The 24,797-nt window shown below is 39.8% G+C and overlaps 1 protein-coding gene across 1 annotated transcript; it reads left to right on the forward strand.

Annotated features, from left to right (window-relative positions):
• The first annotated feature begins 10,593 nt into the window (after positions 1 to 10,593).
• On the forward strand, positions 10,594 to 24,519 carry trim44 (tripartite motif containing 44). The gene is made up of 6 exons (XM_079859037.1): positions 10,594 to 11,080; positions 17,302 to 17,815; positions 18,537 to 18,614; positions 21,198 to 21,512; positions 23,015 to 23,034; positions 23,920 to 24,519. The coding sequence occupies exons 2-6, from the start codon at positions 17,354 to 17,356 to the stop codon at positions 23,999 to 24,001; spliced, it is 957 nt and encodes a 318-aa protein (XP_079715163.1). The 5' UTR covers positions 10,594 to 11,080; positions 17,302 to 17,353; the 3' UTR covers positions 24,002 to 24,519.
• Positions 24,520 to 24,797: the final 278 nt, after the last annotated feature.

Raw genomic sequence — 24,797 nt, forward strand, 5'->3', positions numbered from 1 at the left:
CTGCTAACGGTTAACTGCTAACGGCTAACTGCTTTGTTTTCCTATTTTTCTTTTTGAATTTAACTCTCGTTTCATCCCTCAGGCCTAGGCCTATAAATAACAAAAAAAAAAAAAAAAAAAATTTTTTAAATGTATTATAATGAATTATTTAGGAAAATATATATTAAGATATTCAACCTTGTAGGTTCTTTTTTCCTGTGTAAAAAATCGTATTATGTATGCAAACCATAGATGCAAACCCATGCTATATATATATATATATATATATATATATACCTAGAATGGTTTTCCACTAGCGTTTGTATTGTCTGCACAAAGGGCAGCTGTGTGAAGATTCGGCTTTGGAGAAAACTGTTGATTTTATACTCGAAAAATGTAAGTATCATTACTATTAAAAATTAATATTACCCCAGAATGAATTGCATTGCTATCCCACCCCAAAACATACAATAATAACAACAACGATAAATGCTGACCAATACTTAATTATATTACTTTTTACTGAAAATTATATAATTCAATAAAACAAAATGTAATGTCATATGACATAGCTATGCATGAATACACTCTAGATGTGTATATAGATGACTACAGACGCTGAACCCCTCATCCTTCTGCCGTCTCAACACTGCGGTTCCCATTCTGCGGCTTTATTCTGATGAATCAGCGGACCGCCAGAGGTGAGCCGTTACTTCATGCTGGAGGTTGTTGCGGGATGAGTTGTGCTTCACAATCTGAGGCAATAAGGGCAGGTGGAGTGATGGAGGGACTCGTAAGGACAGGTGGAGTGATGGAGGGCAGGAGGAGTGATGGAGGGCAGGTGGAGTGATGGAGGGTCTCATCCATGGCACCATCTCCAGGATTCAGCTCTGGGCTCCTCATCCTCAGTGCTCACACCAGCCTGCTGACATTTCAGATCCTACAAAAATGCACAAACATAACACAAAAGCAGTAATTTTAACCGCACAATGTCATTTGATTTCAGTATTATTTAGAAGACAAAAACACTTTTTTTCTACAAATGCCGCCATCATCTTCCTTTTCAGGTCCTGCTCCACCACAAAAGATCTGCAGCAAATGCACAGAAATCAAGAATCAGAAAAGTGCTGTAATAGCTCTGTTTGAAATTACAATAGTTAAATAAACTACTGTCACAGTGTCTGGTTTGTGTTTCCCTGGATAACCACTAGAGGTCCTCTTCCCCCACGGTGTCATACTACATTTCCCATCATCCTGTTCTGTAACTCATTGATCATTGCACACAGCTGTTTCCCGTCACCTTGTTAGTTTCTGTCTATTTATACCCTGTCTGTTTCAGTGTTTGTTACGGAGTCCTTGTTTAATGTTGCTACACTTCAAAGGTCTGTTTTCTAGTCTGTTCTTGTTTTGTTTCTTGTTTGTTGGATTACTTATTTGGATTTGGACCCCTGACTGGATAACTACGATTTGGATTACTCTTAATTAATAAACATACTGCTATTGGATCTTCCTGTTTCCCGTGTGTGTTCCATGACAGAAGGACTCCGTCAAAATAGGATCCAGCGGTATGTTTCTCAATGTCTCTTCCCCAGCCACCGAGCGGGAGAGAAGACAGTTTTTTGAGGGGACCCGGTTAGTCAAGTTTTGCGGGACCCGTGGAGGCCGCAGTGGAGGAGGTGGTCGAGAGGAATCCCGACACCATTCTCCACTCTGGCCCCTCTTCGACCCTGGGCTGGTGATGTCCAGCCCAGAGCTCCATCCGCCACTGATTTCGCCCCGCCCAGAGCTCTGTTCGCCGCAGTTACCGTCCAGCCCAGAGCCTGCACATCGCCATCGGAGACGGGGGAGGAGGAAGACTTCCTGCCTCCTCAGTGAACCAGAGGCCATCCCGGTGGCCGTCCCCGTGCAGTCCGCTTTTGTCCTGGAGGCCGTGCCCATGCAGCCCGCTGTGGTTCCGGAGGTCTTCCCTGTACAGCCCACTGTCGTCCCGGAGGCCGTCTCCAAGCAGCTTGCTCTGCCTGCACCTCTCCAGCGCCTCGCCCTACCGGTTCCTCCGATGCAACCTACCGAGCCAGTGCTTCTTCACATCAAGTCTGCCGATCCAGAGACTGTTCAGGTCACGTCTGCTGTTCCAGAGACTGTTCACGTCACGTCTGCCGAGCCAGTGTCTTTGGACAAGATGGCCGCCACTGAGCCTGTGTCTCCGGACAAGATGGCCGCTGCCGAGCCGGAGTCTCCGGACAAGATGGCCTCCGCCGAGCCTGTGTCTCCAGACAAGATGGCCTCCGCCGAGCCTGTGTCTCCGGACAAGATGGCCACCGACGAGCCTGTGTCTGTTCCTGTTCCTGAGCCGGTGTCTTCCTGTTCCTGAGCCGGTGTCTGTTCCTGAGCAGGTGTCGTTTCCTGTTCCGTGGCCGCCCGAGGGGTCGTCTCTGCCCTGGCCGCCAGATGGACTGTCTGCTCCGCCCTGGCCGCCAGATGGACTGTCTGCTCCGCCCTGGCCGCCCAATGAACTGTCCGCTCCGCCCTGGCTGCCTGAGGGAAGGTCTCCGCCCTGGCCGCCAGATGGACTGTCTGCTCCGCCCTGGCCGCCCAATGAACTGTCCGCTCCGCCCTGGCTGCCTGAGGGAAGGTCTCCGCCCTGGCCGCCCGATGAACTGTCCGCTCCGCCCTGGTCGCCCGATGGACTATCTGCTTCGCCCTGGTCGCCGGCTAAACCGTCACCCCCTGTTTCCGTTCCCTTCCATGGACCTGGCCCCCCATCCCTCCCCCTGATCCTCCACCATTCCACCTCCCTCCTGGACTCTTGTGTTAGTTGTTTTTTGTACGTCTTGGAGCGTCTAGTAGCCGCTCCGTAGAGGGGGGGTTATGTCACAGTGTCTGGTTTGTGTTTCCCTGGATAACCACTAGAGGTCCTCTTCCACCACGGTGTCATACTACATTTCCCATCATCCTGTTCTGTAACTCATTGATCATTGCACACAGATGTTTCCCGTCACCTTGTTAGTTTGTCTATTTATACCCTGTCTGTTTCAGTGTTTGTTACGGAGTCCTTGTTTAATGTTGCTACACTTCAAAGGTCTGTTTTCTAGTCTGTTCTTGTTTTGTTTCTTGTTTGTTGGATTACTTATTTGGATTTGGACCCCTGACTGGATAACTACGATTTCGATTACCCTTAATTAATAAACATACTGCTATTGGATCTTTCTGTTTCCAGTGTTTGTTCCATGACAACTACAACTTAAGATTTAAATAGTTTTTGTTATTCAGTTCTGAAGTATACTCACTCATAGCCTTTGATGGCAGCATTCAGCTTCATGATCCACTCTCCACCGGATAACCACACACATGTTCATCTAACCCTGTAACATCCAGACCAGATTCACGTTACCAGATACATTTACATGTTAAGGTTGTTTTAACTTTTCATCCAACATAAATGTTCCTCAATTTATCAACAGTAATGGACAAATAAAAGAGATAACTTATGTTTAGTTGCTTTATAGATTTGTTCTACATAATAGCACACATCACTCAGATGTCTATTTCATGTTGTGATGTGCTCTTCTGCAATACTTACTGAATATTTTCCTGTCAGATGTAAATAGACATTTAAAATAAGTGTCTTTAAGATGTATATGGTTTATGTAAATCCACGTTAGAGACGTAACTTACGTGTATTACTGGAGCTCCCCTGTTAGCTAACGTTATACATAATAAAATGTGTTTTTACAGCAAAATCACAACTATACTATACTGTGTAACGTCTTTACACCTTCAACACTTCAACGGTTTACTCTACAGTAGTTCAACACATGCAATTTTAACACAAGGAACCGTGTTTACTCACATTTGAAAGCACCCGCGTCGCTGATCTCTGCGATGTTTGATTATGACGTATCCTCTCGCGTGGCCTCCTGGGGTAGAAGAGTATCCATCGGTTGAGCACTCGAAAATCTGGCCGGAAGCAGTAAGCCATCCGGGAACTTCTCGCCTACTCTTTCATGAATACTGATGTTTCGAACGTACTGCTTCCTTCACGTACTGTTTTCGCCTACTATATAGTAGGAAAGTAGGCATATTCAAACGCACTTAAGTCCGAATCTCGCGATAATTAGTACGTCATCCAGGTAATTCTCGCCTACTCTTTTGGATTCGTACATACTTTTTCGCTCGCCTACTCTTTTTCCCATACTAAATAGTAGGGAAGTATGCGGTTTCGAACGCAGCCTCAGTGATTCACGAGGCTTCATTTCCCAATCCCTACTACAAGGACCCCGGCTGCCATTCCAGGTTGCCTGTCCTTTAAATTCAGCCACCCTATCAGCAATCTGTAATGGGATTGGAAGTCGCTGCACAGGCCGATCGGTTTATGACATCAAAGTACTGGGAGCGCGAGTCAGAAGCATACAGAGCCGTCTGCCCTCTAATCGCTCTCAGGGTATTTTGATGTCATTCACTGATCGGTTTGTACAGCGCCGGTTCAAGTTGAACAAGCCTTTGGACTCTTTGTGTTTCGTCATCGTCTGCCTTCGTCACTCATCTTGCCCTCTGTCTCTTTGTGCTTCGATCTCATGCCACGTTATACTCTCTCATTGTAGCGATCACAAACCAGCCTGGATTATACAGATTGAACTGTTCAACTGAATTCTTCCTGTTCAAGTTCATCATCTAACTCTAGTTGGCCTCATCATCTGTGATTTGGATTTATTTATTATTTATTTATTTATTTTCATCTTCCAGGACCGTTGCGATTGTTTTCACTGTGGACTAAATAAACGATTTAATTGCACTCAGCGTTTGGGTTCTGTCTGTTACCGTGTGAGTGATTTTCTGTATTCAAAATTTATATAGCTGTGTGTTTAGTCACTTGGTCTTGAAATTATTGTCACTGCGTTATGTATGCTGTAGGCTGATCTGTCTTTAGAGATCTGTAACTATTAGACTTCTAAGTTCATTGGACTGTCCAAAATAATTCTGTATTTGGCTCCATTTTTGAATGCCTCATTTTGATAAATACTTATTTATTTTGAAGTTCTCACTAATATTTCATGTCTCTTTCTAGTTTGGATCATGGGGAACATTTCAGAATTCAGCAAGGACTGAGAAAATGTAGGACTTTTCTCTTTCACTTACACACACACACACACACACACACACACACACACACACACACACACACACACATGCACTGCTCTAAAACTATCAACTTCACACAACTTCTAATCTTCTTCTTGTGTTTCTTGTGTTCAGATGCCTGTGATCTTATACTGGATCCAAACACAGCACAAGTTAAACTCTCTCTGTGTGAGGAGAAGAGGAAGGTGACACACACCAAAGACCCAGAGTCATATCCCGATCATCCAGAGAGATTTGAGAACTATGAGCAGGTTCTGTGTGGGGAGAGTCTGACTGAACGCTGTTACTGGGAGGCTGAATGGAGCGGGAAGGGGGCTGGTATAGCTGTGGCATATAAAGGAATTAGCAGGAAAGGAGGGAATGACTGTTGGTTTGGATACAGTGACAAATCCTGGAGTCTGTACTGCACTGCAAATGGATTTACTGTCTGGCACAACAATATGAGCAATAACATTTCTTCCCCCTCACCGCCGTCTAACAGAGTAGGAGTGTATCTGGACTGGCCATCCGGCACTCTGTCCTTCTACAGCATCTCTGACACAAACACACTCACACACTTACACACATTCAACACCACATTCACTGAACCCCTCTATGCTGGATTTAGGGTTTATGATGCCTCCGTCTCTCTGTGTCAGATTTAACAACCTGCAGTTGGTCTGTGCGCTTTCATTTGACCAGGACTAAAAAGAAAAAGCGGCCCATCACACCATAACGCACTGGCTTATTATGCACAGAGCAATTTTTGCTCTGGTGGGTGAGGAGGGAGGCCCTGTACTCAATCCTGAGTGAGACAGGGAGCCAGTGGAGTGATTTAAGGATGGGGGTGATATGGTCATATCTGCGCACCCTAGCAGTGCTTTTCTGAATGTACTGCAGCTTCTGGAGGCTTTTGTGAGGGATCCTGATGAGGAGAACATTGCAGTAGTCCAGCTTGGAGAAGACAAAGGCGAGGGCAAGCTTTTCCACATCTGCAAGAGTGAGTATGGGACGGATGTTGGCGATGTTCCTGAGGTGTAAGAAGGAGGTCTTGGACAGATGTTTGATGTGAGCCTCAACGGTCAGACTAGAGTCCATTCTAACACCCAGGTTGGTGGCTGATGTTGAAAGTGGAATATCCTGTCCAGAGAAGGTAATGCTGGTAATGACAGATGTCCGGACCTGGTGTGGAGTGACAAGTAGGATGGCTTCAGTCTTGGAGCTTTTTAGCTGCAGACGTGTTGCTTCATCCACACCTTTATCTTCTCCGGGCAGGTGCTCAAAGTGGATGATGGCAGGGCAGCAAAGGGGGTTGATTTTACTCCTGAGGTAGAGTTAGAGTTTCATCTTTCTGATAATGTCCTCAACCTCTCGCTGTGAGATGTCAGAGAAAAAGCAGAGAGGGAAGTCCCAGGCTGTGGGTTGACAGTCTGGACAGGCAGGGTGGAGGAGCTGGATAGGAGGGAGCGGATGGTGTCTACTTTTTTTCCTGAAAAAATTAGAAAGTTGTTGCACCTCTCCTCTGTGGCTTCTGAATGACAGTTTGCGGTTTGAGGATGTGATTTATAGTAGAGAAAAGTTTCTTAAAGTTACCAGGGCTATTGTTGATAATACTGGAGTAGAACTGTGACCGTGCATCTCACAAGATGCACCTTTGGATGCTCTCTGTAGGCTTGCCTTTGAACAGTCAGTCCTAAGACCCAAAAATTGCCAAAATGTGCTACATTAGACCTATTATATGCATTTTATAATAAATCCAAAAGCAAAACATGCAAAAAGCACTATAAAAGGATGTGATAATGGCAAATGAGCTAATGAGTGGTCCTCTGCTGCCATCTACTGGCTATAGTGGCAATGTCATGCCATTTTCATGTTAAAGAGTTTGTTTTCCACCAGGTGACAGAAATCCTTGACTAAAGCATGGCACATTTCCTGTGTTATCTCCATGAATGAAAATGAGAAATGTAGATCTTCTTTAAAGTTAATTTCACTGCTCAAATGTAGTTTCCAAAAATATTTTAACCACATATTGCCAATCTAGACATTTAGAGTAATATAGGGTTTGTCTGTATTCTCAGTATAATTAATGAATATTAGCTGTTTTTTTAAAATGATTAGAAATTAATACAAAATTCAGGGACTGATTTGATGGGTTGTTTAGAACCTACTGTATTGTTAAGGCCTATCTTAGTATACAAACAATATATTAAATTAAGTTTTTTTTTTATCATGCCCGCATTAGACGCAAATAATGTAATCCTAGAATCGCCCCTGTCCCCTCCCTTCATCTCACAGGCCATCAGTAGCAAGTTTCCATCCAAAGTTGCAAATATAACTTGTGCACAAAATTTGAATATTGCATAAAACATTTTCAAATAAAGCATCGTTTTCATCCAGTGAGTCAAAGAGAATAAAATCGTCACTTCCTGATAAACTTGCGATAAATATCGCCACTATATATAATAGTTTTCGTATATTGTAAATTACTTGCATCTTAAAGCGCGCAGACGAAACACAATAAACGTGTTATCATGTAAGACAGTTCTTAGGTAATTATACTGAACCACTTTGTTGACAGACTTTGCTGAGGTGTTTCAGAACAAGCATTTGAGATGCGGTGCAACAAAATCAGTCCACTGGTTAGTCCAGTTGCACCGTCCCATAGCAATGTCACATGTCTTTTTTGATGTGCATCGTGGAATTTATTCAGTAAATGTGTTTCCATCATAGTTTGTACGCATGTTTTCTTATCGTATAAAAAATCAGACGAGTTTTTATGCACATTATTAGATTTTATGCGCATCTTGGCGTTTCCATCCAGCATTTTTTATGCGATATCCCAAAATGCACATAAAAATAAGAAATATTTGCTTAAATATACTGTATATATATTATATATAATTTGTATTATAAATAAATATAAATATTTTATATATAAATAACAATTTTTTCTTAAATATTTACATGCATGTGTGTGTATTTATATATACAGAATAATTATGCACAGTACACACACATATATTATGTGAACACAAACTTTTATTTTGGTGCGATTAATCGTGATTAATCATTTGACAGCCCTAGTATATATATATATATATATATATATATATATATATATATATATATATATATATACAGTGCTATGCATACGTTTAGACACCCATGCTAAAGTTGACTAAAAAGAGGAATAAAAAAATCATCTTTTGGAAATTTAACTTAATGCCTTAATTAAAAAAATTAGGAAAAATCCAACCTTTAAGGACACCAATTTTCTTTGTGAATGAATAATGTATCATAAATAAATACATGTTCTTCCTTAAAATACAGGGTGCATAAGTCAGGACACCCCTATGTTAAATTCCCATAGAGGCAGGAAGATCTTTATTTTTAAAGGCCAGTTACTTCATGGATCCAGGATAATATGCATCCTGATAAAGTTCCCTTGGCCTCTGGAATTAAAATAGCCGCACATCATCACATAGCCTTCACCATACCTAGAGATTGGCATGGAGTACTTTCCATAAGATCATCTCTCAATGCAAATCAAACTAGCTATTAGGCTAACTGAAATAAAACCATGCCAATCTCTAGGTATGGTGAAGGCTATGTGATGATGTGGGGCTATTTTAATTCCAGAGGCCAAGGGAACTTTATGAGGATGCATAGTATCCTGGATCCATGAAGTAACTGGCCTTTAAAAATAAAAATCTGCCTGCCTCTATGGGAATTTAACATAGGGGTGTCCAAACGTATGCACCCTGTATTTTAAAGGGGCTATATGGGATTTTCTGAAAAAATAAACTCGCGACTGACACCTGTGGCCAAAAACGGAACTGCTCTTCCTTTCTGCTCGCTCTCGTACGTGCACACTTCACAAGTCATCCGCTGCAAAGAAGTCAACATTATGTTTACAGAGGTAAGAACAGTCAAATACATATATTGTTTGAGAAACTAAGTTTGTTTGCTGACTAGCGGTGGTGGCAGAGTGATCCGAAACGTTTAACATGAACGGGCTTGACGTCACATCCGCAGACAGCACGCGAAAAATCCGACCCGACAGAAAATAGGAAAAATAGGATACAGGCTTATAGGTGCACCCACTGTGAGCTGACAAGGTGTCAGTATGCTCATCAGGAGATGTTTGAGTCATAAATGGTCAAATAAAAAGGCTATTGTTACGTTTATTTTGGGGAAAAAGTTGCATATAGCCCCTTTAAGGAAGAATATTTATTTATTTACGATACATTATTCATTCACAAAGAAAATTGGTGTCCTAAAAGGTTGGATTTTTCCTAATTTTTTAAAATTAAGGCATTAAGTTCAGTTTCCAAAAGATGATTTTTTATTCCTCTTTTTAGTCAACTTTAGCATGGGTGTCTAAACTTATGCATAGCACTATATATATATATATATATATATATATATATATACAGTACCAGTCAAAAGTTTGGAAACACTACTATTTTTAATGCTTTTGAAAGAAGTCTCTTATGCTCATCAAGCCTGCAGTTAAAAAAAAAAAAAAAACAAACAAAAAAAAACAGTAATATTATGAAATATTATTACAATTTAAAATAATGGTTCTCTTTTTTAATATACTTTAAAATGTAATTTATTTTTGTGATGCAAAGCTGAATATTCATCAGCAAGTGCTCCAGTCTTTGGTGTCTTATGATCCTTCAGAAATCATTCTAATATGATGATTTGATACTCAGTTATTATCAATGATGGAAACAGTTGTGCTGTTTAATATATTTTTTTGGAATACTTTTTTCAGGATTCATTGATGAGTAAAACGTTAACAGCATTTATTCATAAAAACAGCATTTATTCAAAATAAAAACATTTCTAACAATATAAATCGTTACCATCACCTTTTATCAATTTAGCGCATCCTTGTTGAATTAAAGTACTAATTTCTTTAAAAAAAAAATAGTTATTGTTTTGAACGGTAGTGTATATTGTTACAAAAGATTTCTATTCTAAATAAATACAGTTCTTTTTAACTTTTTATTCATCAAATAATCCTGAAAAAAGTATCTCAGGTTATAAAAAAATATTAAGCAGCACAACTGTTTCCAACATTGATCATAAATCAGCATATTAGAATGATTTCTGAAGGATCATAAGACACCAAAGACTGGAGTACTTGCTGATGAAAATTCAGCTTTGCATCACAAAAATAAATTACATTTTAAAGTATATTAAAAAAAGAGAACCATTATTTTAAATTGTAATAATATTTCATAATATTACTGTTTTTTTTGTTTGTTTTTGTTTTTAACTGCAGGCTTGATGAGCATAAGAGACTTCTTTCAAAAGCATTAAAAATAGTAGTGTTTCCAAACTTTTGACTGGTACTGTATATATATATATATATATATATATATATATATATAATTGACAATTTTGACTTCATGGTGCCTTGAAAGTAACGTTACAACATGAAGCACAAGTTGAAGCCACTGACGGCTCACACACAATGTTCTGCCTACTCCCAGCAGTCACACACACACACACAGAGAGAGAGAGAGAGAGAGAGAGAGAGAGAGAGAGAGAGAGAGAGAGAGAGAGAGAGAGAGAGCAACCATTTTGTAATTAAAACAACATTAATCCAACATTAAATCAACTACATAACAACAAATATTTAGAGAGACGAGTATCCTTCCGTGGTGTTTGTCCTCTTCTCCGTCTGCTGTTGCTGGTCTCTGTCTTTCAGCTTGTTTTGGAGAAACAGGAAGTAGTGAAAAAAACAAAAACAAAGCAAAACAAGGAAGTGCAGGCAGTGTGAGCAGCAGCAGAGGTCTGAGATCATCATGTGTTGGGTTACAGCTCTGTGAAAACAGGGCAGTCAGAAAGAATTTAAGTAAAATTAACAAAACAAAGGGGGAAAGAGAAAAAATCAGCATTAGCATCACAGCGGGTCATACGTCTGCAGCACAGAGACAAAGGAAACAGTGTCCACTTCAGAAAGACAGAGGTAAGACTGAGGATTCATGAAGAAAACACAAGACAATAGCTTTCCTTCTCATGCTGTGAGCTGGAGAGAAACCCGCTGAAGCTTCATGTTAGGAGCGGGAAGCTTTTGTGTAATCCTCTGTGTGAGGATCCGGAAGGCTGTTGAATGGCTCCTGAACTTCCTCATTGTGTGTTTCAGCAAGACTCTACTGTCCTCAGGTTGATATAGGGGAACAAGAAGTTGCTTTGGATAATAGCATCTGCTAAATGACTACAGCTAGGATCCTGAGACTTTATTACCTTGTCTAACAAAATACAAAGTGCTAACAGCTAGTGCGCTAAATAAAAGTAGTTTCTTTATAAAAAAAAAGTCTTGCTGACTACAAATGTTTGAGCAGGAGTGTATGCTACATGGCTAACCTGCGTTGTTGTTGTTTTTCTGAAGCCTGTCTGACAGGGTTAGTTCTGAGTTGACAAAACCAAACAGATCCAAGCAACTTACAATTTAACATTCTCTCAACATGTGCTATGAACTATCTCTGTTAACTCGAGGCTTGATCCTGAGGTTATGATTGCCTCAGAAACGTGTGCACATGAAGTGTGATGTTTACAGAGTGTGAATAAGAGATAGATTCACATCTCTGCAGAAGTCAGTGCAACTGAATTTAAAGAGTTTGTCATTTGTATCACTGAAAAAAAGGATTCGTTGAATTTACTAAATGTTTTTATGTAAGTGGTTCCACACAACTCATTTAAACAAATGCATTAAGTTGAACTAAAATTTAATAAGTTCAACTTAATGCATTTGTTTAAATGTAGCTAAAATCAATTGTGTGGAACCACTTACCATAATTTTTTTTAGTAAATTCAACTATCATTTTTTTCAGTGTATATATCCACAACGCAGATTTTGTAATTTTAAAGGCTTTTATGATAACATAATGTTACTTTATTATAACATGATATTGATAATATGTAAGCTTAATTTATATATTTTTATACAGTATATTAATTATAATTAATATAATGAATAATATACCATCATAATTAATTAAAAAGATTAGTAATTCATATTTTGATAATAAAAACGAATGACGATTTATTAAGGGTTTGTAGACAGATCTTAATTTGCTTTTGTTTTTTTGTCACACACCCAAAAGTACGTGCTAAGGTGACAAAAAAACTCCTTTTAATGATAATGGAGAAAACTAAGTAGATATGTTACAAAAGTGATTGAACTGTAAGGTTACAGTGTTAGGATTGTAATGAAAAGTGCAGAAAGCACTGAACTAAATCTGAAATACTGCCCACTAAAATCAGTCTGGTTCCTTTCAAGATTTTACAATGCAAAATATCTAATGACATAAAACCCAAACCGTTGACCGCTCCAGACACTACGGCCAGTCTTTTTTGAGTCACTGTTGTCATCAGCTAATTTTCATTTGCTTTCAGCTTTTCAGTTTTATCCCCTTTAAAGAGAAATGAAAGGTAAATGTTTGTTTTCCGAGACGGGACAATGACTGGATGGTCTTGTTTACAATAAACATATATTACTCTGTACTGTTCATAACTTTGTGAGCTCATGGAAACCTGCGAAAACCCCACTCATGAGTACAAGTGGAAAACCTCCATATCAAACAGATATTTTCATTTACCCCTAACTCTCTTTGCAGAACACAGTCCTTTCTCCCCGCATCTCCCCAACCATTCCCTCCTGCATAATCTGTTTTCTTCTTTGTCCTTTTCAGCACACAGACAATTTGGATTGCAAGCTTCTTGCAGACTATCATTTTTAATAACAATTCCAGTCTCACACATGCTTGATCTGGCTTTATTCCCGTATCAGTTCTCGCGTGTGTTTGGTTGTTAAAACGTAGGCCTAGTTCGCGGACCGGACAGAGTTGTCAGCGATTCTTCCTCTTGTAAAGTCATGTGGTGTGAAACCCCCCGTCACCAATCTATCGCTCAGTGTGAACACAACAGCGACTGAAAGTTACCCACTGAAAAGAACAGTGACCTGACGAGTTTGAAAATGGTGCAGTGTAAACTTGGCATTAATGGCAATCATTTAAATCAGGGGTCTTCAACCTTTTTCAGCCCAGGGACCCCTTAGCCAATAGTGAAATTTTTATCTAACCCCTCCAGATAAAAAACAAAAACAAATAAAAGATGTTATGTTTTAAGCCTGGCCTTACACTGACTAACATATTTGTCACATCTTTTAACCTATTTTGTAATCGGTTATTATGTTTATGTTTGATTAAATGTTTTTTTGTTCATTATAATTATTAGTATTGATGAGGTTTACATTTGGGTTTATTTAGTTTCAGGATGACACATAGGCCTACCTTAGTGAGAAGACTGGCCCTGATGGGTAGCACACAGCTTATCTATCATAGGGGAGATGGAGGTTGTCAGGCAGAGCATCATGTCATCCTCAGGCTGCAGTCTGGACCGGTATTTGCTCTTCGGGTAGGTAAGGGAGGAAAACCCACTTTCACAAAGATAGGTTGTTGCAAAAGGCAAAAGGCAAAAGGCTCAGCATTGCTTTTGCAGTGAGCTGAGGGAAGTATTTCTGGCAATAAATCCAGAACTGAATGAGAGGCCTGGACTCATACACATTCCTGTGTGAACTGTCTGTGGAAAGCTCTATCAGCTGATCTTCCTCAGAGGCTGTCCAGTTTGAGCTGTCATATGCCTTGTCTTTGAATGGAAACTGTATCCATGTCTTGTCCCTTCTCCAGGACTCAGCCTCAGAAAAGTACTTCTCAAATTGGCTTTCGAGTGCCTCCAAGTGTCCATTAATTGTGCATTTCACATCAGGCGAAAGCACTGCAGAATCAGCCAACTCCTCCACTGATGAAAGCATAGAAAAGTTGCCTTCCCTGATTCGCTCTCTCCATCTGGTTGTTTTCTTGATAAAGCTTTCCATCTTGTCATACAGCTGAATGGCATGTGTATTACGGCCCTGCATGGAACTGTTCAGTTTGTTCAACTCTGAGAAAATATCCACAAAATATGCCAGTTTAGTGAGCCAGACATTGTCATTAACCCTCTGGGGTCTGAGCTGTTTTCTGGGCCCTGGAGGTGTTCTGACATGCTATGACATTTGTGGTTATTTCTGTTACTTGTGACATTTTCATGGCTAAAGTCTGATTACACTGTATTCAGCACAAACTCTGCTACAATAATATATCAGCAGCATGTATGTAAAAGTTTGTAGTTTTGAGATAATGACATTTATGCGTGGTTTGTGAAAATACAAAAAAAAAAATTCTCACTGAAATAAGGTCATGAAACCCATACTGATTATTTCTTCACAAGACTTTTGAAAATTGTATGACGTAGCCTAGAATATTTGCTCTAAAACTATGTGAAAATCACCCTGACTGCTCATTCAGAGAAGACAATATATTGATTTAAAACTTTTACAACGTGTTTTGTGTGAGAAAGCTTTATGCGGAGGTCATTAATATGTATGGCTTTTCACACCTGAGAAAGACAAAGACCCTCCCCTAACGGCCCTATTAGGAGCTATCAGGCCCTGCCATTCTGAGCAACCTTGCACAAAGAATGAGGAGATTTAAAAAAGAATGGCTTTTAGATTGTTTGGATTTATTTACAACACAACATAATCCAAAGATACAAAACAAATGACAAAAAAGCACTTATTGAAAACAATGATCCAAAGACAGAGACCTTTCTGCCATTCCTAAAAACATTGTACATACCTTTCATTTCCAAGGTGTTTGATTTTCACTTTACCATGTTCATGTTCCAGAGACTCGTGTGAATATTGAAGTCAGCAGGACTCAGTGGCATCTGGGCCCTGAAAGAAAAAAAAAGTGAACATACAGTACTGATATTAAGAGAAAGGCCTGCATGATTTTTGGGAATAAATTTTAGATTTTTCTGGTTAAAATTGCTTTTTAACATTCACAGAATACACACACACACACACACACACACATACACAAATGTTTCCAACAATATATAATATAATGAACACCAGGTTTGTTGTGCCTTGTAGGCATAAGCTATGCGCAGTGCTGCATAAAATAATAACAATAACCTATAGCAGCCTATAAATCTTCCAAAAGATTTCAGTAACAACTAAGCTAGAGAAAAATATATTGATTATCATGTTACTTCAAATGTTTCCATTCGTTATGATGATATGAAATTAGATAATAGTAAAAACATGAAGCCGTTTGGTGCGTTTTGGCGATCGCGATCCAAAATATGATACATTCAAACGCGATCGCGCTCAAATATAAAACATTATGGTTACCATATACATATCTACGTTTGAGCAGATATCCACAAACAGAGTAACAGTAAATACGGGTCTAAATATTATAATATTCACCATATATCTAGTAACAGTTCAACTGCAATGTGAAATTTATGCAACAATAACAAACTAATATGTAAGAATTTCTTACCTTACATCTTTCTTGTCTTCAAATTGCGTTCTTCTGATGTAAATCCAATGTAAGCTCAGGCGCGTCTTTCAAACTCGACGAAAAGCAGAGACTTGTGAAGTGTTTTGGTGTTTTGTTTTTGAGGTAATGAGCACGTTCGCATTCCATGTGGAGATTTGCGTTTCAGTTTATAGACGTGCTCAAGAAAAAAAAAGTTCACAGCGACGGAGAGGCAGAACGCACACCCTGTTTATTTTCTTTATTTTACAAAAGCACAATGTTTTGATTTGATTGTAAGTGGACACATACAAAAGTAGAAATATCACAGATTCTTTTTTTATATTTCTTTTTTCTGTATGACCATAAATGACGGAGAAATTTAAGTTTATAGTGCTACAATGTGAAGAAAATCCAGCAAAATGCGCCGGCGCGTTTGCCGACCTCAGAGGGTTCAAATGTGCAGCCAGCTCCCGGCGGTTTTGACCAGCTAGAAACTCATGGATAGCTGTACGTAACTCAAACACACGTGCCAATACTGATCCACGAGAAATCCATCTGTCCTCGGCATGGTACAGGAGCGCATTGTGACCCTCTGCCGTAGCGTCGCAGAGCGCAGCAAAGAGGCACGTTTGCAAGGCACTCTTCTTAATCAAATTGACAGTCTTAACAACAGTGTCCTTAACGTCAGCAAAGTCAGCACTCATTTCTTTGGCAGCAAGAGACTCTCTGTGTAACATGCAGTGAATCCACGTAACTTTTGGGGCGACTTTTTTGATAAGCGCCATCAGTCCACTTTTCTGACCAGTCATAGTGCGCATAGTTTTTTTGGATTTTCTTCATTCCCAAACATGGTCTTGCACATATCAGTGGCTGCGAGCAATATCAAATCTTCCGCAATTTTATACGTTTTTTACATTTAGCGATGCGAAGTGCAACTTGATAGGGGGCTTTCAAAGCAAGCTCTCCTGAATTCCTCATCATTGTCTGTTGGCCTTGGAGAGACTGCAGACGAGCCTGGAAGTATTCCAGCGGTTTATCTTTCAGGTGGCCATGATTAGTCTCCAAGTGTCGTTGCAGCTTTGATGGCTTCATGCCTTCATTTGATAGTGTTGCTGCACAAATAACACACATCGGCAATTCAATTCCTTTGCTTTCCTTGAAGGTAAATCCAAACTTTAGGTAGGTTTCTGAATATTTTTGGGACTTCTCTCTCTTACGTTTACCCTCTCCCGCTGGAGCAGGTGGAGCCGGACACTCCCATCACCTGTGGCCTCGGACTTAGTAGTCGAGACTATTATTTTCTTTCCAGCTTTTTGTTTATTAGCGGCTAACATTAGTGTCTTCTTCTTGTAGGTCACCTGATGGAGTTTTTCGGTTCCTTGCCACTGTTGCCTTTGGCTTGCTTAGTTGGGGATATTTGGGGATATTTAATTTAATTAATCAATCAACAATACTATTGATCAGCATTACCAAACGTGGACGTTTTCCACTTGAAACAAACATTGATGTATATTTTAATTTAATACTGTGAAGCTGCTTTGATACAATCTGTATTGTGAAAAGCGCTATATAAATAAATTTGACTTGACTTGACTTGACTTTAATGGCGGTATCCTAATCGCCCCCTTGGTATGATGGTAATATTTTTTTTATTTTGCTTATTATTGCCTAATGCTTTAAGTATTATCAATATTTTTCTTCCCCACCAAAAAAAGCCATCAAAATTATTTTGATGACAATTTTAAATCAATTAATAATTTTGAGGGACCCCTGGTTGAAGATCCCTGATTTAAATGCAATTGTCCTTTGCCCATTTTAGGCTTCCACCCAGAAACTCCCTATCATCGTGTTAGCGTCTCCCACTGACGGTCATGGACGCCTCCGGAGGAATCAGGGGCTGTCTGAAGGAGGAGGACCTGCCGCAGATGGATGGCACATGTGATGCGTGTGAACCGGACGAGCCTCAGCCGGCGGTGTGGGTTTGCACTCGCTGTCGCTTCGCCTTCTGCAGCAGCCATGCGGACCAGCATTCCCTGAGCACGGGGCACCCGCTGCAGGCGTACTGCACCCCCGAGCCCGCGCCGGAGTGTGTGTGCCCGCCGGCCGACAGTGCAGCGCAGGGAGCCTCCGCACCGCATGAGCTTCAGAGCCACAGCGGAGCGGGGAAGAGAGAAACTGTGACCGTGGAGAGGCTGAAGTGTAAAGAACATGATCAGGAGGGTTCGCTCTACTGTAAGCAGGACCAGCGGGTCATCTGTGTGGTGTGTGCGGTGCAGGGCGATCACAGAGAACACGAGATCATCACGCTCAGAGAGGCCTACCTGTGGCAGAAGGTCAGTGAACACACACACACACACACACACACTATGGAGAACATTCCATAGGCGTAATGGTTTTTCTACTGTACAAATTGTATATTCTGTCCCCCTACACTAACCCTACACACACACACACACACACACACACACTTAACCCTACCCCTAAACCTACCCATTACAGAAAACTTTATGCATTTTTCCATTTTTTAATAAAACACTGTTTAGTATGTTTTTAAAGCCATTTGAAATACGAGGACTCAGGAAATGTCTTCATAAATCATGTTCACATTGTAGTACCAGTGTAATACCAGTGTAGTACCCATGTCATTATACAAATTTCTGTCGTCATAAATCACAAAAACAAACACACACACACTCACCACACACACTCATCACACACACTCAAGCACACACACACACACACACACACACACACACACACACACCACTTGTTATAATTCTGACATTTAGGACACATAGGGATAGATCACCAAATGTAAGTTCCAAAACTCTGGCTACGTTCAGACTGTCAGTCCAAATCTGACTTTTGTGCTTAAATTAATGTATTTATGCAAAACAAAATCAAAACAGAAGAAAATCCTCAAATTGAAGACTGGTTTGTTTATTGAAGAAGCCGAGCACAAGTGTGCAGGGAATGAGTCAGTGTTGAGAACAGACCAGCAGAGGGAGCAGTGGACAGCAGCGTCGACATGTTCATGGTGTGTTTGTGTTTCAGAGCCGAGAAGGCATCGACTTGCTGGAGCGCACGCAGGAAATATCAGACAGGATCAAGAACAAGTGGATAAGCCCAGACGTGAGTCACGCTCAGCACATCATTGCCTTAACCCTTTAACTGCCCCACCAAGAAAAAGGCATTTAAACAATTTTTGGTTTGCATTTCTTATCTACTTATGTCGCTAGTAACCACAATCAATGTCTTTTTTTTCAACACATCCCATAATTAAAAAAATATCGGCCTCTACCAAATGGTCGAGATGGCACTTAAAGGTAAAAGAAATTGTATACACATTTTTATATGAACTATGAAAATATGAACTATAATACTAATTTATTTAAAAACATAATCAAAATAAAATATGTTTATATATTGAATCTTCTTTATATATTGAAGTATACCATTAAATATTTCAGGTTTTTCACAGGAAATTATATGTTTTCTTGTTTTTTAACAATAAACAAAGATAACACACATAACTAAAAGTAACAAAACCAAAGACATTCTTTCTGCATTCAAAAAAATAAAAATAAAAATAGGAAAAGATAGTAATATAATGGCATTTTAGGCTTTTATGTTTCAAGAAACACGCCGTCAAGTGTGGTTGAGCAACAGGAATTTTGTTTTTCTTTGCCTATCATAATTTATGATCAAAACCTCTTCTAATCTTGACAAAACGCATATTGTCAGAAAGATCTGAGTCTCAAGGTTCCATATTTTGTGACAGAAGTGATATTTGGACAGAAATGTATTAATTTGTTACGGCAGAATGCATACAATTAAAATCAATGGAATGTATGTCGCCCGGTGGCTATTTTTGGTAATACGCCTGAACAAAATCTCATGGGAACTTACATTTTTGTGAGATCAACTTCAAATTTGGACCACAACTTGGTTAGATATATGGCTTTGATTTTATAGTAATTTTATAGTAAAAAATATTTTGTAAAATATGTATTTTATATAAAAGAAAAAAATATTAAGTACAGTATATTTGATTTACTGTAAATTTAAACTTCCATTTACTTTTTCATACTTTCATATTTTGAAGTGCTTTCACCTCAGCAATAATCTGCTGAGTGTTTTCTTTAAAACAAGACCAGACTTGGGTCTATCTTCTAAAGCATTCTTGAATTAGAACCAAGTTTTAATAGTGCATTTTAATGTCCATTCTCAAAAAGGGGGGTGACAGTTAACCATTTTGTGACAAATCAACCGTTTGGTTGAGCATGTTTTTGAAAAATTATTAAAAATATACTAAAGGTTTTTCATGGCACCAAGTAACATAATTTTGTAAAGTCTTTTTGTAAAGGCTCTTACAGTGTAATATGTCAAAAAGAAATATGCTTACCTTGCAAAATTTCACCAAAAACAGTTCACATGGCAGGAGTGATTTTTTTGTTTCTGAAATCCATGTTTCAGGAAGTGTTGTGACGAGTGCTGTTGATTGACACTGTGACATCTAGTGGATATTTTTGGCATAACATACCTCAACCAGATGGTAGAGAATCAGCTTGAGTTAAGTTAGGTACTCCTCTCAATAAAATATAGAGACACAAAATGTGCTCAACCATTTGGTCGAGCAGGCACTTCCACACATGCTGCACACAAGGTAATATTGAGCAAAAAAATATAGATGTGCCATGAAATACGACTTATGCATCTCTTTAGTCCAAATGAATTCCATCATTAAAAGAGCATTTCAGAGACTCTGACTGCCGTCGTGTGCAACCTCTAGGCGCCTAGTCTATGTTTGATGGACACCACGTCCAAAAGCCAGTGTTCTCCTCCTGCTCACAGGCACTGTATGTGAAATATAGATACAAGATAAGTGCTTATAATTACAATTATACAATTATAATTGCATTTAGTTGATAATAACTTAACCATGGTAAAACCCCAAAAATCAAGAAAAACTACATTGGACATGCAAATCATGAGGTCTTGCGCATCCAGTCATTTCGCTTCGGTTCTGAAACGCTCCTGGTGTGTGTTGGCACCGCCTGGAGGACAGATACGCCGCAGACGTGCGCAGTGCAAATAAGAGGTCAGTATGAATGGCGAAATAACATGTAGCCAATGTGCCAATAATAAAGTTGGGCTAATACGATCAAATCTGGATCAGGTAAAAACACTAGCTGCTGGATTTTCAACCAAACGATAGGACGGTTATAGTAATAGTCTTGAGGTCAATGTATGACCTAGCATTTCTGTATCAGGAACAGAAAGCATGTTTCATAACTGAAAAATATGGCAGGTGAATGCAATACAACCAACTGCAGCTACTGGAGGTAGAAGAAGGGAAAGCAAATGATATGGACAAGAGATATTTAGGAAAAGGCTTTACCTCTAAATCTCAGTACCTCGGCTGCTGTGTTTTAAACAAACTGCAATGTGTTTATGGAGACTACATCCAGCCAGAAGTAAATATAATTATCTAGTCTTGTGGTTATGAATGCATGAACAAGCTTGTCTGAATCTGGAACAGACAAGTTTCATAACTGAACAATATTCCTTGGGAGAAAGCATTATTTTTCAATCCTGTAGTTGTCTTTGCACTCCAAATAGTAATTAGACTTGTTACTACACCAAACTGAACACAGTTTACTCACATAAATCAATATACTGTGAAGCAAACCTCTCCTGCTTGGCTGCTCATAGATGGGTGTGGAAGAGCTGGAGCAGTTTGTGAACGATCAGTTTGACGAGCTGCACCGGCTGGTTCGGCTGGAGGAGTGGCGTGTCCTACACCTGGTGGATCTGAAGGAGGCTTTCCTCACAGCGCAGGCCGCCGAGAAGATCTCTGAGATCAGTGTCCACACGGAGAAGCTTCAGGAGGAAATGGACTCCATCACACAGCAGCTGAGCGACCTGGATCAGATGGAGCAGGACGGGGTCGCGCCGATGTCCCTCGCCCCGCTGTTGGCCAACGGACCGGCACCGGCACCTGAAGCTCTGCTGGAGCCCAGACCACTGGTCAGTCAAGCTTCTCACATCGCACATGATTTCAAAGACGCTTCACTGAAAGAAAAGAAACACAGTAATAATGCATGAAGAGGTTTGGGCTTGTTAACTAAGATAAGTACATTTATAATACTTTTACACATTTGGCATATGCTTTTATTCAAAGCAACTTACATTGCATTCAAGGTATGAGCTACAGGAACGCAAGAACAAATCACATTTCAGAATCGCAGCAGACATATTTAACACTCAGTGTATTGCAATGTTAAAGGACATTGATCAAACTGGGAAATCAATAATTTATTGTCTATAAGGTCCATCTCATATTGCTTGATGAGGTGGTCAAAGAGGTTTGCTTTGCTGTCTGACTGGTGGTTGTTTTAATCACTAAGTCCTTAAGATCGAGGACTAGGTGAAGGCATAGACGATTTCAGCTTTCTGTTTCTACCATCCATTCATTAGCCACGTTTCCACTACAGGAAATTTCCCCAGGAACTAGGCACTTTGGGCTGGTACTCGCTGTGTTTCGACCGCAGGAACCAGGGTCTAAATGAAGTTCTGGGTAAATATTTTCCCCTCAGAAAGTCCCTACTTGCGAGAACCAAAGTTCAGGAACTTTCAGGGGTGGGACTTGGGCACTGAACATGCTGATTGGTGGAGTTCATGCCGCATTTTGATTGGTTGACTCCACGCAGCATTTAATTTCAACCACCATTTTTAAAAATCTGTTGCGGTGCGTGCAGTCCTACATCACCGGACTAATTATCACAGTTCTTTAGACTGTGGTGGAAACACAGAAAGCAACAGGTCTTGGGGGAAAAAGTTCCTGGGACAAATTGTTCCTGGTAATCCCGGTGGAAACGCGGCTATCGACTGCTGTTGTTACTCACCTGTTCATCTACAGCTATCTGCAGTAAAGATCACAGCATTTGGGCTTCTACCATCCTTCTGCGCTTCCTGACAAATATTTAAGTCAGTGGCAGATTATCCTGCACAACTAGTTACACCTGAAACCTGGCATTGTGGGACTAAGAAATAATGTTGGCTCAAGTAGAGAGAGGGTAAACTTTGGTCCTGAAGATTCATTGGCCTGCAGAGTTTAATCAAACACATCTGCCTGTGTTTGTAAGTCAGTTTTAATAAAAGCATCTGCTGAATGGAGAAATGTAAGTATAGCAAGCAACCAACGGTAACAGTCTCTCCAGAAACCACTGGTTGAAATCAAGAAGCCCTTGGGAAAGCAAAGTTTTAGATAAGGGCTGACATGTTCTGTCACAGGATGGGCTTGACCTAAAGCTTCTGTATGGAGATATACTATATTATTACATACTTTGGAAACAGTCAACACGTCATCATGATTGCAGAACTGACACATATAAATATATATATTGATTATTGAAGCCAGGGAAAGGCAGCTCTACTAGTCTCACAGCCACTGACAGTCGGGATGTATGATATAGCAGAAGAACAGTGATTTCAAATGAATAACTTCTTTTCTTTGCTCTGTTTTTCAGATTCCTGATTTGAGACTAAGGTAAGGGGATTTGAAATGATCTGTTGTTTCAGTAACTGCCAGGTACTCTTATATATTACTATTTGAAATAATAAACTGGTCCTTGATGCTGATTGTAAATAGCCATTGTTTGTTGACAATATACCAATAGCTGAACATTATTGGGTTGCATACTAACTGATTGATGAAAGATATAGTGGATGTGGCCGGGGCCGGATGCAGGATTTTAGAAATACCGAGGTCCCAAATTTTAGTCTCTCAAATGATGTACTCAGAACTTCCCCTCCAGATCCTGGGGAACACCAGAGATACTTCCCATTCCAGAGAGGAGGATTTTGGCAGGGAGTCAGAACGGCTTGGCAACAGAGGAGACACAGGCAGTGTATAAGACTGCATACTGTTATCTCATCAGAGTGCACAGGATTGACAATCTGATAAGTCCCAGTTCTCCACATGAATCCATGACTTGTATACCGGCTTCTTGCGGGGATGTGGCACCCACACTCTCAGAAAATAAAGTACAATTTTTGTACCTTTAGGGGTACAATGGCTTGTCACTGGGGCTGTACCCTCAAGGGTATTGCACCTTAACCTTTAAAAGAAACGGTACATATATGTACCTTTTAATGCTTTTTGACCCTTAAAAAGGTACATGCCTTGAGGTCCAATAATAATCCCTATGGGGTACGTTAGTGTAGATTGTACCTTGGGGGACAGAAATGGACTCCTACTGTACCCCTATTTCTGATCAACATCTAGATTAAACTGTGCCCTGTGTCACTATTACTTCTCTATATTTAATTGGGATTTTGTGACCTCCAAGTTTTACATTTCTGTGCCGGTGTCTGTATTTTGTCAATGTTTGAATGTAAATGTATAATTCATGAGTCTTCCTTCCTCTTACAGAGCAGCCAATCAAAGGAGGGATGTGGAAGATCCTTCAGGAGATGAAGAGAGAGGAGATGCACATATTGGACATACACCCTAAAACTAATGGCCATTCCGTCGCCTTCTCTGGCTTTCTCCCGTCATACCAAACTTATCGGGATGAAAAACTATGACTATCGCTGAATGCAACTGTGCTGATCATATTTCTTTAGTTTTAACCGCTCATCTCAGAATTGTTTTGTCTTGAACCAATTTCTTTCTTTCTATCAAAGTTAATAAAACAAAATGGAAATGCTGGAAAGGCAGGAAGGAAGCGGAAACACTACATTCTACAAGACAGATTTGTATTTTGTCATTTGAATTTTTTTAAAGAAAAAAAAAAACTCTTTTGATAGAATGCTTTTAACCCTTTTTTTTAATAATTATTCAGATTTCACACTGGTTTGATAGTTTGATTCATGAAATACGGTCTCTGGCCTTCACATCATCACACTATACTTTGATTCTATTCGAGCTTAAACGTAGAGGATTATATATTTGGTCTAGCTGTTCATTGTTTGATGCATTGTTTCTAGTCCATTTGTTGGCTACCTTTTCTTTATCAGAATGAAATGTACATTTTCCTGGGTCACTGATTCCCAGTATACCAAATATATTACAACCCTGATCGTAACCTGCTGGAAACCCATTTCTTGTGTTTGGATATCAGTATGTTGGGTCTGGAATCGGCTTGTGTACATTTTCCTCACCAGTTTTAAATATATATTTTGCTTTTTTCAGTTCTCTTAGCATTTTTTTCTGAATTAGTAGATTTATCTTTGATAACTAAACAATGCTTTGCTTTGGGAAAACATGAGGTTATATATTTGATAATGGTCAGTTGGGGAAAGTTACTT

The sequence above is a fragment of the Squalius cephalus genome, assembly GCF_949319135.1.
Source record: "Squalius cephalus genome assembly, chromosome: 23".
Taxonomy (NCBI): Eukaryota; Metazoa; Chordata; class Actinopteri; order Cypriniformes; family Leuciscidae; genus Squalius; species Squalius cephalus.